This window comes from Myxine glutinosa, chromosome 8, assembly GCF_964187855.1.
Source record: "Myxine glutinosa chromosome 8, kmMyxGlut1.1, whole genome shotgun sequence".
NCBI lineage: Eukaryota > Metazoa > Chordata > Myxini > Myxiniformes > Myxinidae > Myxine > Myxine glutinosa.
This window is the reverse complement of record NC_136268.1, coordinates 113,638,361-113,651,999: the sequence shown is the minus strand read 5'-3', so window position 1 is coordinate 113,651,999 and position 13,639 is coordinate 113,638,361. Positions and strand designations below refer to the sequence as shown.

Genomic DNA, 13,639 nt, shown 5'->3' with positions numbered 1-13,639 from the left:
GCTGCTGATCTTTCAAACACACAAGAGCAAATTCCAGAGCTTCATCCATCATGTCATTGTTCTGTGCAAACTCAGCTGCCGTATCAGGATCTGTGAATCCATTTTTTGGTTGGTGATGGGCAATGGACGGCCACTCCGCCTGAAACCGCTTAAAAAGCTGGATGTCAGGGCCTGATGAAGGACCGAAAAGAGTGGTGAAAACATCTCCCAGAATGATTTCGTGCGCATGATGGCAGCAAGCCAAATGAATTAGTTCAGTCTGTAGCTTCTTTTCAATGAGGACAGCAGCCCCTCCACGAACACCTGAATTGCTGGCCGTTGTGTCAAAAGACAAAGCCTTCACCTTGCCCACAAGGTTCCAGCTCTTCAGTGTGTCCACTACAGCGGTTGCCATAGCTTCTCCTCCCCCGTCAGGTAACTTGGGAACATTCAACAGCTGCTCCATTCCATGGTACTGGTTGGACACAAGGATTGGAAGACGATCCACCTTCACATGCACAAAATCTCCAGTGACATCGGGAAGAAGCTTTCCATCCCAATGGACCACTAAAGGACCCTGCACATTATGATGAAATGCTTCTTTTATTTCGTCCATGGTTTTGCATCGATGCATCATGCGATTCCGCCGCACTGTCCATCGGTTCAGTGCCAGCTCTGCAGGATCCCATCCTACTGCTCTACAAATGGATGCCAAGTTGTGGACAGCCATTCGGTCACTTGTTTTCGTACGATCCAAAGAAGCTGCGACTTCAGGAGTGACAATGTTGATAGGCCTTCTTTTCTTGGGACGAGATATCCCACCATCAGATGATGAAGAACCAGCCTGTGCCGTGGTCTCAGAGTCAGAGTCTGAGTCTGTGACTTCCATAGCAGTAGCACCCTTCATGACCATTTCCTGTGTCTTATTTTCCGTCTCTGCCTTAGTCTTCTCCTTTTCTTCCCTTTCTTTCTTTCGCTTCGTTTTTGCTTCCAACACAGTGTCTACAGATCCCATTGAAGCCTTCCTCTCTGAGAATTGATCGTGAAGAAACTTCCTGTCCTCGGGGTTGGTGATTATGGCCTCCGAATCTGCATGCCTAAGATCAAACGTCTTCTCCAAGGAGGCCTTGAAGGATGCTTCCTTTTTCTCTTGGGTCGCACCACCCCGCTTTGCACCTTTTTGGAGGCTCCTCCATTCTTCATATAGCCTCTCCAAACGATGGATGCAGTGCTGCTTCGTCGTTGTAGGTAGGTGAGCTTTTTCCCAGAACTTCACAACCTCTTCAATGGTGAGGGTTGCACTCTCCCGGGCAGTGCGATTCTCCTTCTTCAGGTGATGGAAAAACAGGACAAGAGATTGATGCACAGTCGGGAGCTTGGCACCTTTGATGGCATCTCCAGAAGTGGACCCAATGAGATACACATTATCCTGAGCCCTAGTTTTCAATGAAACACTGGTACTAGCACATGCCATATCTGCAAAATACGCAAGAATGTGGGTAAAATCCTGTTAATTCTTACTCCACAGGGTCACTCTCTACAAAAGAGCCACAGCCAATAAGTTAGGCCTACATATTACACACTAAAAAAGGGTACCCCTGACCCCGGGAACCTGTACAAAACATGCATGAAAATTGCCCAGATAGTGATCATAGGAAGTCTCAAAACTGTATGTATAATATATTGTATATAACTATATATATAATGTATAATGTGTATTTATGTATATTTATTATTTAATGTATATTTTATGTATAAATTTAATGTATATTTAATTATAATGTATGTATATTGTATAACTATATATTTATTTATTATATTTAAATTTTAATATATTATATTTATTTTTAATATATTATTTAATGTATTATATTTGTCTATATTTGTTTAATTGTCTATCGTATAATTGTATATATAATGTATAATATAATATATATTGTTATTATTTAATGTATATTTACTATATATTTATTTTTAATATTATATTTAATGTATATATATAATTATGTATTTATTTTGTGTATATACAGCCCAAAAAATGGGAATTCCTATTTTTGCATGGGGGAAAATTCATCACTGATGTGGCACCCCTAAATATTATTGGATTCCATTCAAATTTGGTGTGGTTTCCTTTGACACCAAAAGGAACAAAAATAGACCATGTCCCGGAGAAAATCTGCATTTTGATTTTTTGAAGCCCACCCTACCAAGCATATTAACTTTCTCGATGCTGTCCCAACCAGTATTTGTGAAAGTTTCATGACTAAAGGCAGTCAAACTTGACAATGAAAGCTATGATGCTATCAGCGCACACACCTCTATCATGACGAACACAAATAAGGTGAAATCTGTTCTATGATGTTTTGGCAGTCGTGTCAACACCTCATCGGGACGGCTTATTTTATTGGACTTCAACGTCCGAGTGGGACTTGACTTTTACATGGGAAAAAGATGTTCGGACACCACAACATCGGCAAGGAGAACTCCAATGGCACATTGCTGCTGACGTTATGTTCAACCAATGAACTCATCATTACAAACTCCTTGTTCCAACAAGCTGATGAATACAAAGCTACATGGATGCAACCACGCTCTAAACATTGACACCTCATTGATTTTGTCATTGGGCAACGCGATTGACATGATGTCAAGCCACACACGGTATGAGGCTCTGACTGTTGGTCTGACAACACGCTTGTTAAGAGTAGAATGTCAAGATCAATTGAGAAGGCAATGTCAAGCCTGTTGCAAAGTTTAACACTCAACAGCTTAAATGCAGCAATGTGCAATCACAGCTTCAGCATCATCTGTCACCTTGGAACAATTGTATCTACCTACTACCAATGCTGAAATGGGATGGGCCATTTTAAAAGACATCACCTTCAGGGCAGCTTCTGACATTCTTGGTTTCGTTAAGCATAGTCACAAATATTTTTATTCAACGAGAACGCCTCCAAGATCAACAGTTTATTTCTTCCATGCATGTGGCTCATCTTTGGATTGATGACAGAGGCTCAGTGAGCAAACACTCTTACTTGCAACTTCGGTGACTTGCACAGTCAAGACTATGTTCCTTGAAAGAGCTGGTAGGCAGCAAGAGTAGAAGAAATTCAGGAGGCAGCCGATACAAAATTTCAAGTGCTTCGATGCTAAAGGCAGTCTATATACAGTCTTCTCGCAGAATCAATACACTTCATAGCTCATGACCAGAACCTTGTCACAGATCCAAACAAGATCCTGGAGCGCCATGCTGAATACTTTAGGGTTTCCTCAATTGCCCCTCCTCCATCTTGAATGTGACCATTGACTCTCTTCCCCAGCTGCCTATATTAGAAGACCTTTCCTGCCATATGACTAAAATAGAGACCATCAGATGTTATCTGGAAAGGCTCCTGGTGATGAGGGTATCCCCTCCAATGTTTTCAAGTTTTTGTTCGTGTCAACCTCCACACCCGACTGACCCAACTCCACAGTATCATTTGGAGTGAGGAGTAGTCAGTACCCCAGGTCTTCAAAAATGCCAAAATTGTTCCCCTGTACAAATGTAAAGGTGATGGGTTGTGTGTCGACAATTACCGTGGCACGCCCTACTGTCTATTGCTGGGAAAATACTTGCCCACATCATTCTTAATTGCATGTTACCAACAATTGTCAACAGCATCACCCCAGAAAGCCAATGAGGCTTTTCTGCTGGATGTAGTGATAATCTGTGCTCGTCAACTTCAGGATAAGAGCAGAGAACATTGTGATCTGTACAGTCTTTGACCTTATGAAAGTTTTTGATCTGGTCAGAATAGAAAGCATGTGGAAGCTACTGTACAAAGTTGGCTGACCCACTAAGTTGATTAACATCAGATCCTTCCAATATGACATGGTTGCTCATGTGAGTGACAGTGTTACTGTCCTGTTACCAACAGCAGTGTTCCTGTTACCAACAGCACAAAGCAAGGCTGTTCTAGCTCCCTTATTTAGCATTGTGTTTTACTCTATACTTCATGATGCCTTCAAAGATTGCACCTGTGGAGTGATACAGTTTTGCATCGACAGTCATGTCTTTAATTTGCAGCGTCTGAAGGTCCAGTCTAGAATCACATAAATGTTGCTCCGTGATCTACTTTTTTCTGATGACTGCGCACTCTTCAGTTATGATAGTGAAGATATGTAATATATTGTCAACTCTTTTGCGCAATCTGCTCATTGCTATGGCCTTACAGTTAGCCTGAAGACCGAGGCTATGCTTCAGCTGAGACGAGGTGTGTATACCATCCCATCCATTACCATCGCTGACACTCCACTCAGTTCTAGCTAGATCAGTTCTGCTACTTTGGAGATGAAGTGACATCAAGACTCGGTGAAGCATGTGCGGCCTTTGGAAGATTGACACTGCTTTTGGCATGAATGTAGCATTCGCCTGGATACCAAGATCATTGTTTATCGTGCCGTTGTCTTATTAACACTCCTATATGGATGCGAATCTTGCCACCATATTATTGCCATATCAAACACCTTCATCAATCCCAGTTGTGATGTCTTTGTAAGATTCTTGGCATCACCTGGCGAGACAGAATACCTAACGCCTCAATCCTAGACTGCTGTCGTATCTAAGGAATTGAGTATTTCCTGAAGCAAGCCCACCTTTGCTGGTCAAGACACCTCATGCATGGAAGATGATATAATCCCAAGAGTGCTTTTCTATGGACAACTTAAATTTGGTAAATGGTCATTTGTTGGACAAAAATCACTAAAAGGATATCCTTGAATCTAAACAAATCTTGACCATTCCAGTTATCACCTGGGAACATCAGGCTACACAAATCAGGTTTGTGTAACATTTGCTGCAAAGGCCTGGAAAATATATCCCTCGGTAATAAATATCCTTTGGTCAACTTTGTTGATCAGATGCAGATCCAACTCCATGTGATTATTTAATCTGGCCAATTTCACCCATTCAGTCTGAGGATTGACAAGTCAAACTACAAACTGCCTTGTTTTATCAACTGGAAGGTGTGTTGGACTGTCCCTTGATTTTCCATATTTCAAAGCTGGCATAACTACTGTGCCTTGATTCATAACTCTATTTATTTATCTTGTAGACTGTCACACCTGCCATTATTGAATGATGTGGACCCAAAAGTTCTTAAGACCTAATAGCATTTGTCCAATGAGCGCATTTCTCTAACATCTCGTCTAACTCATTCCTTATGCTCATTTGTGGTGTCACTGACGTTTCTACAGCCGTAGCTAAAAAATATTGGCACCTTTGCACTTTTTTCAAATAATTCGCCATTTCTTCCAGAAAATTGTTGAAATTAAAAAATATTTTGGTATCCACATATGTATTTATTTAGTTTGCAGTGGAGCAAAACAAAAAAGCTGATTAAAAAAATTACTAAATCTTAGCTTATTCCACACAGAAATCCTAAAATGGCCCGGACAATATTATTGGTACATTTTAGAAGTTGTTAAAAATAATTAGAAGTCAAGCAGGTGATTCTCCTTTACTTTGGCATTGAACTCACCCGTGGTGAGTTGCAGGTGCCTGCAATATAAAAATCACTCCTTCAACCAGTTTGAATAGAGAAAAGGAGTCATTCAGCTGTTTTGTGTCACTGTGTGTACTGCAATGAGCATGGAGAAAAGCAAGCCAACCAGAGAATTGTCTGAGGTCAGACACAAGATTGTATCCAAGCATGGACAATCTCAAGACTACAAGTCTATCTCCAGAGACCTTGATATACCTGTGTGCACCATACACAATGTTATCAGGATGTTTAAGGCCCATGGCACTGTAGCCAACCTCCCTGGATGTGGCCGTAAGAGAAAACTTGATCATAGATTGCAGCGAAGGATTGTTTGAATGGTGGAGAAAGCACCTCTATCAACTCCGAAACAGATTCAAGCTGACCTTCAGATGCAAGGTACGACAGTTTAAACTCACACCATCCGTTGCCAACTCGATGAAAGGGGGTTCTGTGGTAGGAGACCCAGGAGGACCCTATTTCTGAGAAAGACCAACTGGAGTTTGCCAAAACACTCCTGAGGAAGCCAAAATACTTCTGGGAGAATGTCCTGTGGACAGATGAGACCAAATTAGAGCTTTTTTGTAAAGCACATCATCTCTATGTTTGCAGAAAACAAAATGAAGTCTTCAAAGAAAAGAACACCTTCCCTACAGTCAAACATGGAAGAGGTTCAGTGATGTTTTGGGGTTGCTTTTCTGCCTCTGGCACTGGGTTCCTTGAATGTGTGCATGGCATCATGAAATCAGGAGATTACCAAGGCATTTTGGAGCGCAATGTTGAACCCAATGTCAAAGCTGGGTCTCTGTCAAAGGTCATGAGTCTTGCAACAGGACAATGGCCCCAAACACACTTCAACAAGCCCCCAAGAATGGTTCAAGACAAAATGCTGGACTGTTCTGAAGTGGCTAGCAATGAGTCCAGATCTAAATCCCATTGAACACCTGTGGAAAGATCTGAAAACAGCAGTTGGGAGAAGGCACCCTTCAAATCTGAGAGAACGGGAGCAGTTTGCACAAGAAGAGTGGGCCCAAACTGCCAGTAGAGAGGTGTAGGAAGCTCATTCATGGCTATAGGAAGTGATTGACTGTAGTTATTTTGTCCAAAGGCTGTGTGCTACCAACTATTAAGTCTAGGGTGTCATTAATTTCGTCAATGCCATTTCTTTTTATTTTCTGATTTAAAAGGATATATTAAGTTCTGAATCAAAAAAACGGTTCTGTAATATTAACAATGAAATAAAGAATTGTAGAGACCAAATACTTTTATCAATTTCAACTTAATTTTTGAGAAAATTGTGAGTTATTTGAAAAAAGTGCAAGGGTGCCAATATTTTTGGCCACGACTGTATGCCTCTGCAGTTGACTGTGGCGGTGTTGCGTTCTTGGGTTGTCGGTTAATTTTTTTGTTGCCATGATAAATTGTGAACCATTGAAGGGATTTGAACTTGACTCTATAAAAGTATGGACTGTAATACGAAGATTAACCGATTCAATTTTGGATTCAGCAGGTCAAAGGTGATGTGCTTTTCGAAAATCTTTCAGGCCATAACTTGAGTTGGACGTGCTGGATGTTCTCAATATCTTTTATCTCTCGCACTCATGTGACCTTTGAGATCAAACGTAACCTGGGTTAACATATAACACTGGCAGAGGCATATTTATCCATCTGGTGCATTCACGTCACATTCTATTTTCTCGTTTGTCTTTTGCTGCAGAATATACTTTCCAATGGTATTGCATCATCTTTGCAATTTTTTTTCAACATTTTGTGATTTTAAAAATCAATAAACCTGTATCGCACAATTTATTTATAGTGCCCATTATGAATTTTAGCCACTTGATCATTTTTTTTTTTCTATAACATTAACAAACATGAAAGTAAAAAAAACAAAAACATTTTACCCTATTTATTTATTCCTTTAGTGCTGCAACTTGCGTTCAACCTTGTCTCTTCTGAGGATTTGCAGGCACATCTAACTCGTTGCACTTCAGGTATGACCTTCCCTTTGCCTCATCTTTTGTCACTTCAACTTTGAAATCTATTCTTAGCTTTAGGTTTTGTCTATAAAGGGGTAGCCTGTTGATTACAAACCATTGATCTCCTTAACCTTACCTACATCCAGTGTGCATTGCCTTGCTGCTAAGATATGCACATCCCCACCCCAATTGCTTTTTGCTGTTGCATATTATCATCGTGTTGGTACATTGATGCACGACTTCAATTTTGGCAACATTGGATCCCATTTCTGTTATTTTCATGTACCTAAATTAATTATTTTATTTTATTTTATTGAATTACAAGTGTGGTGCCCATGATATGCACAGGTGGGAGGTAGCCCAATATCTTGAAAAAACAAGTTTTAAGAAATTTTATGCAATCTTCGCACAGGTGGAAATGCAACATTGCAATTGTATTGTGATAGTTGGACCCTGACATTCATCCAGCGTATTCGCGCTTGATAAAATGTGACCTGCTTCTGCATTTGTGGCCCTGTGACCCGTGTATTCACGGGTTTTTTTTCTTGTGTCAGGAAAAAAAAAAAATTAAAAAAACTTCAAAAAGCATCTTCGACGTGTCATTCATAAACCACTTCCAGCCACGCATAAACCATTTCCCACCAGCTGTGCACATTACAGTTCTAAACGTCTCCCACACGTCATGCATAAAGCAGCTGTGCATGCACATGAACAATCTCCATCACAAGATTCGACTTTCCATTTTTCACCTTTTTTTCTGACCTTCTACATTCGTGGCCATGTTCCCCACGTATTCGTGAGGTGGTTTTTCACGTGATTTTTATGGCGTAGCCCATAGGACAAAGCTGTCTAGAACAGGGTTTGTCTGTTTATGTATATGTATGTCCCCTCAAACGTACACCAATCAGAGCTGAGGATCTGTTCACATGACGGGGGTGATGTGATGTCATTACGGCGGTGTGATGGCTTAATCCACACACCACCATTTTGATTCCTATGCCGCTCAGGCTGGACATACCGTTTAACCTGTCATGCATCACAATCTGCATGCTCTACCTTTATGTTTTTCATTCATTGTGAAACACAAACATGTTTAACACATTCAGTAAAACGCATGAAAATAATGATATTTTATAACACTCAATTGTTAGGCTGTGGTTGTTGTTGTTTGTGGGTCGATTCTGTGTAGTTTTATATATTTTTTTCTATTGCTTCGCAAACTATCACTGCTGTATATATAATTGGTATGCTTGTACTGTGTCTTAAAGGGTTTCTACTGTAGTAGATTATAAATGTTTCCGTTCAAACTGCTGTGACTAAACCATACATTAGTGCTTCTTCCTCTTCAAACTCGGAGGCTTTTAGAAATGGCAAATTTGATTAAACAAACTATTTTTTACAGCATAGATGTTTGGTTCCTGTGTTTACAGTGTTTCTCTCCGTATGGATGTCCCTCACATATTTAACCGACATGTTGGGTGAGTTTTATGGCTGACAATTACGCTTCTGAAAGGTCGAATGTAATGCGCCATTTGGCTTTGCCATTTATGTTTCTTTCCACACCCTTTAGGGAACGTTCATATATTACGTCATATACCTGGTTGGGGCAATTTTTCAAACTTTATGATTGGGGGGGAACTGAAGTTATGACAACAGGGTGATGAGGGGGGGGGGGGCAGTGCATGCCCCCCAGATCGTATTGTTGCGGTTGTGCCATGAAGGCAAACCCCATATAGTTCATTGCACGACAACATGTAGCCTGCAGTAGTTAGTTATTTTATATTGAATGTAAAGATTAGCCCTTTCCCATTGTGTAGTAATCAAAACCAATATGCGTTGAAGTTGGACAGGATTTCAAACCCTCGTTGGTTAAGGGAAGCCATTTTTAATGAGCAGGAGGGCGTGGCCAAAAGCACGGCCCAGGTGACCAATGGCGAGCCGGGAACCCGTCGCCATGATGCGACTAGCCTCAGCCAATGGAACATTTTTGGCTGTGGAACATTTTTGCATGCGTGGGCGGACCTTGTAAAACCCCATGCGGATCACAATTTCATTATCTTTGCCTTGGATTTTGCAGCGCAGAGGACACACCTGAGCTCTTGCCATTTTTTGCCACGCCCACGACGAGACCTCGCTTGCTTTTTCCGTAGCTCCAACGACACGTGTTTGGCCTTTGTGTTTTTCGTCAACACCCATCGCTTCTGCGCCGATCTCTTGTGCCATCTGGCTGACCTGCAATCGTTGGCTTCTCCCACGACTCACCTGAGCCGAAGTTTGTCTGCCTGCGTGGCAGCTTGTCCCACCTGTGCTAAGTTCGTCCGTGTCGACTTCGAGGCGGCGGTTCGTCCTTCGGACCTGACCTCGTCCAGGCTGCACGTGAGGACCGAACTGCGCACACCAGACCACGTGGCCAATTGCGAGGCAATCCCAGCATGTACATTGGTACGCCCTTAACCAGAGTGTTATTCCCTGAGTGCGAGTGTGTCAGAGTGTGAAGGCGCCAGTGGGGTTTATTATGATAGGTAAGAATTGGTAAGCTGAATCTTCGTCTGTTTCTCTGTGCCTTCAAAATAAAAGGCTGTACATTTGATTTCTTTCCAACCTGTTCGGTATGTCCTTTCTCCAATTGGCCTAGCATCATCCGAGACCGAATTTGGCTCAAATCGGGTTCATAAAGCTCACGTTAGGTAACGCCCCGGTATTTCCACCCCCAGTGCTAATCGATCGCGCGGTTCTTCGGCACACGCGTGCACCTTGATCCGTGCACCTTGGAGGTATTCGTGATTTTCCGGTATTAACGAAGGGATATCTCCCCTAATCCAAATTCGTACCAATCCCAATTCCTAACCAAATTTGCCATCAACCAATTCATCATCAATCCCTCTTACGGAGGAAGAGATGGAACAACCAGCACAATGTCTCACCCACGTCATGATGCGTCTTACATCCCCAACACATTTGCAACAAAAAAAATAACCATGGCATGGTGTGGAGCACTATCATCACCTCAGGTGAGTGGATGTAGATGGTGCCAGGAGATTTTTAAAATCCTAACTACTTTCTAAATGACATTAACACACTTTACACTACCTGGGGTCTTTCCCTGCAAAACCATTGGCCATCTTACTCTATGCGGTTCTAAAAACCAAACTCCCATTGCACATACTGTGGCGCTCTCCAATTTGGGGTCTCACTCCCCCGATTCAACTCCCTGTGCCTTCGCACAATTTCGGGGCTGAGTTGTGTGGCTCCCCTAGCAGGTCTACTCACCTGCACACCTCCGCCACTGCAGTTGCCTCCGAGCTTACCTGCTCCTTTACCCTAACCTATCTAACTGGGGAAGGCCCTCCCTGGCACTTACCCCCTCGGTGCCCTCTTTGGCACTGGGCTACCCGGGTCCGTCCTCCGGATCCTCGGGCCCCATTCACAACTCTACCGGCTCCCAGAGCCCACCTGCGGCCTCACCTGGCCGACATCCTCACAGTGGCGGAGTGCCCATTTAATCACACACACACAAACACTGGTGTTGTTGGGCTAGCGGCTAGGGTGCCGGCTTAGGATCCTAGGATCCTGGGTTCGAATCCCGGTCAATCGCTGAATTAACACCAGGGGGGTTGACTCAGCCTGTCATCCTTCTGAGGTCGGCTAATTGAGTACCAGTTCACTGGTAATTCCCTGTTTGTCGTTAAAGGCGGCAAAAAGGGTTGGCGTCAGGAAGGGCATCCGGCCGTAAAACATTGCTTCAAAAAGGGGACCGAAAAACAACAACAACCACGGTTCCCGAAAAAGGCCAACCCCCGCTTTGCGGGGAAAAATGGCCTCTAAAGGTGGTTATTTACACAAACAGGCCACACGCCCAGCCATTTCCACTTCACTAATGCACCCATCGGCATCCAACCACCATTCTTCCACACGCACCACAGATGCCAATATCCAACCACAATTTACCTATACCCTCTACCTACTTTTAAACTACCCTCCCCGGGTATTCGTGAAAGGGGTCCATCTTCCCCATCCACTCCCTTCGCACCAACCACTCCACTCCACGTTTTCCACCATACTCACTCCACACCATCCATTCCATACTCTACGTATCCCAGACCATTCATTTCATCCAACCATTCTCCATACACCTGTTCTTCACTTGCAGACCTGTGCTCACACACACCTGGTGGCTCTTGCACCCTCCTTTCCTCCCAGGCTTCTTCATTCACTACAATGCCATTCACCCACACTCACAATACTCTGCTCAATACTCTCTCTACACACACACAGCATCATCTAACTACCTGGTGCCCTTCTAACTTAGTGCATCCCCAGTCATCCCTTACACTATTGCACATACCACGTCATTAACAACCATCTAATCTGCTACGTCCCCTACTACAGGTATCATGTCGCTACTTAACCCTACAGTTACCTATTGTCATCTCTAGGTCCCTATACATTTTATCCTAACCCGCCCTCGGCGAGCTTACACTGCCAAACCCCATAATCTATGGCTCATGTGCCTGGGTGGATGTGAGGGATGGCAGAGTTGCCATTCCTCCACATCGGGCATCTCCCACTATTATTTTGCCCATCCAATTTTTCTGCCAATCAAATGTGCCAATCATTGGTGCCAATCAAATTTGCCAATCACCAATTTCCTACTCCTACCAAATGTCCATTATTCTGAGCCTCGGTGCATCATTACATTTTCAAAGCTCATCTTCGCAAAGCCGAGTGATGAATGCGGGTGGTTTGTCTACTGCGGTTGTATCCGTCCGGCATTCGGTTCAGGGGAGGAGGTTTACTCGGGCCGAGATTCCAAGGTCCACCTCGGTGCGGAGCCTTTCGGTCGCCCGCCCGATGGACCAATCTTGCCCGGCCGGAACGCCGCAACCACAAGGGGGCGCCGTGCCGACCCTTCCTACCTTCCCTCGAACCGGGCCGCCCGCGCCGCTTAGCAGAGCGTGGACGCGACCGTGCAGGGCGAGGCCCAGTGCAGATCGCGCACGGCGGTTCTTTTGAAACCGCCTTGATTACGACCCCCGCCGGTTCCCGCAGTACCCAAAGCCCGGCACGGACCGAGGGCTCGCTTCTGCTAAACGTCAGTATAACCGCTGCTCCGTTTAGCGCCGATGCCCCCCGTACATACTCACACCACTCGTTCCTTTTCCTCCTCACACATCCAGGTGTCTCCATACACTTCGTTATTGTACTTTCTCTTACACACCACCCAGGTACACTCATTTTGCTCACAGACTTTGTTACACACCTGACCACCGCACACCTTGGCACACACCTCCTCGCGCCCACTCCTTGGTCACATCCTCTGTGACAACCATGGGTGTGCACTCTTTTGCACACCCAATCACGCGCTTCACCACCAACTCAGGTGTGCATTCCCACATGCGCTCAACCATTCCAGGTGTGCATTCTTCCATTCCAGGTGTGCATTATTTCTCACCTGCCACAACCAACTCGTACTCCATGTCACTCTCACCACCACACTCTGTCGTGCATTTACCCTCACTCTCGACAGCACACTCTCTCCTCGGTGCACACTTTTTCCTCACACACCCCATAGTCAGACATCCTCGCACACATCCTCTTTCCACACACTCTGCACCTGTCGCACACCTCACCAGCGGCCTTTCACGAACGCCCGGGTCTAGACCAACACCCAAGCTCACTGAATCTCCCCTCACACCATATACATTCCCGAGCATATCGCCACTCACCTCGGCACCTTTTCTCTTCCGCTCCTCCTCTGCCACCTGCAAACTCTTTATTTGGTCAGTAAGCACATCATCACGCTGTGAGCACAGACCTTGCACCAATTCCATCACCTCCTCCTTTATCTCCTTCTTAGTCTCCCTCCGTCTCTTCTTAATTTCACTTACCCCCTCTTCCACTTCCTCTAATTTTTGTCTCACCTCCTTTATTTCCCGGTGCGCCCCTTCAATTTCTCCCTCTAAGGCCACCTTGGTCGTTTCTATGTGCGTTCTGACTTCCCGTTCCTTCGTCTCCATTGTCTGTCACCTCGTCCAACCTCTTTGTCAACCCCTCGTGTACCATCTGACATTCTTTCTTTGTCGCCATTAATTCCTTCTTTATCTCCTTTTGCGTCGCTTTCAACCCTCCTATTACCGCCGTGTTCTTTTCCACCTGCTCCCC

General features: G+C 44.2%; 1 protein-coding gene across 4 annotated transcripts in view; it reads left to right on the top strand.

Moving 5' to 3' along the window:
- The window catches only part of SETDB2 (SET domain bifurcated histone lysine methyltransferase 2), a 130,907-nt gene that overhangs the window by 96,549 nt on the left and 20,719 nt on the right, over window positions 1-13,639 (top strand). For 2 of the 4 annotated variants that reach the window (XM_078783695.1, XM_078783698.1), the window contains 2 exons: window positions 7,424-7,492; window positions 8,908-8,955. In XM_078783695.1, coding sequence (XP_078639821.1) covers window positions 7,424-7,492; window positions 8,908-8,955 — 117 coding nt within the window. The remainder of the gene's footprint in view (window positions 1-7,423; window positions 7,493-8,907; window positions 8,956-13,639) is intronic. The other 2 variants (XM_078783696.1, XM_078783697.1) reach the window with 1 other exon arrangement.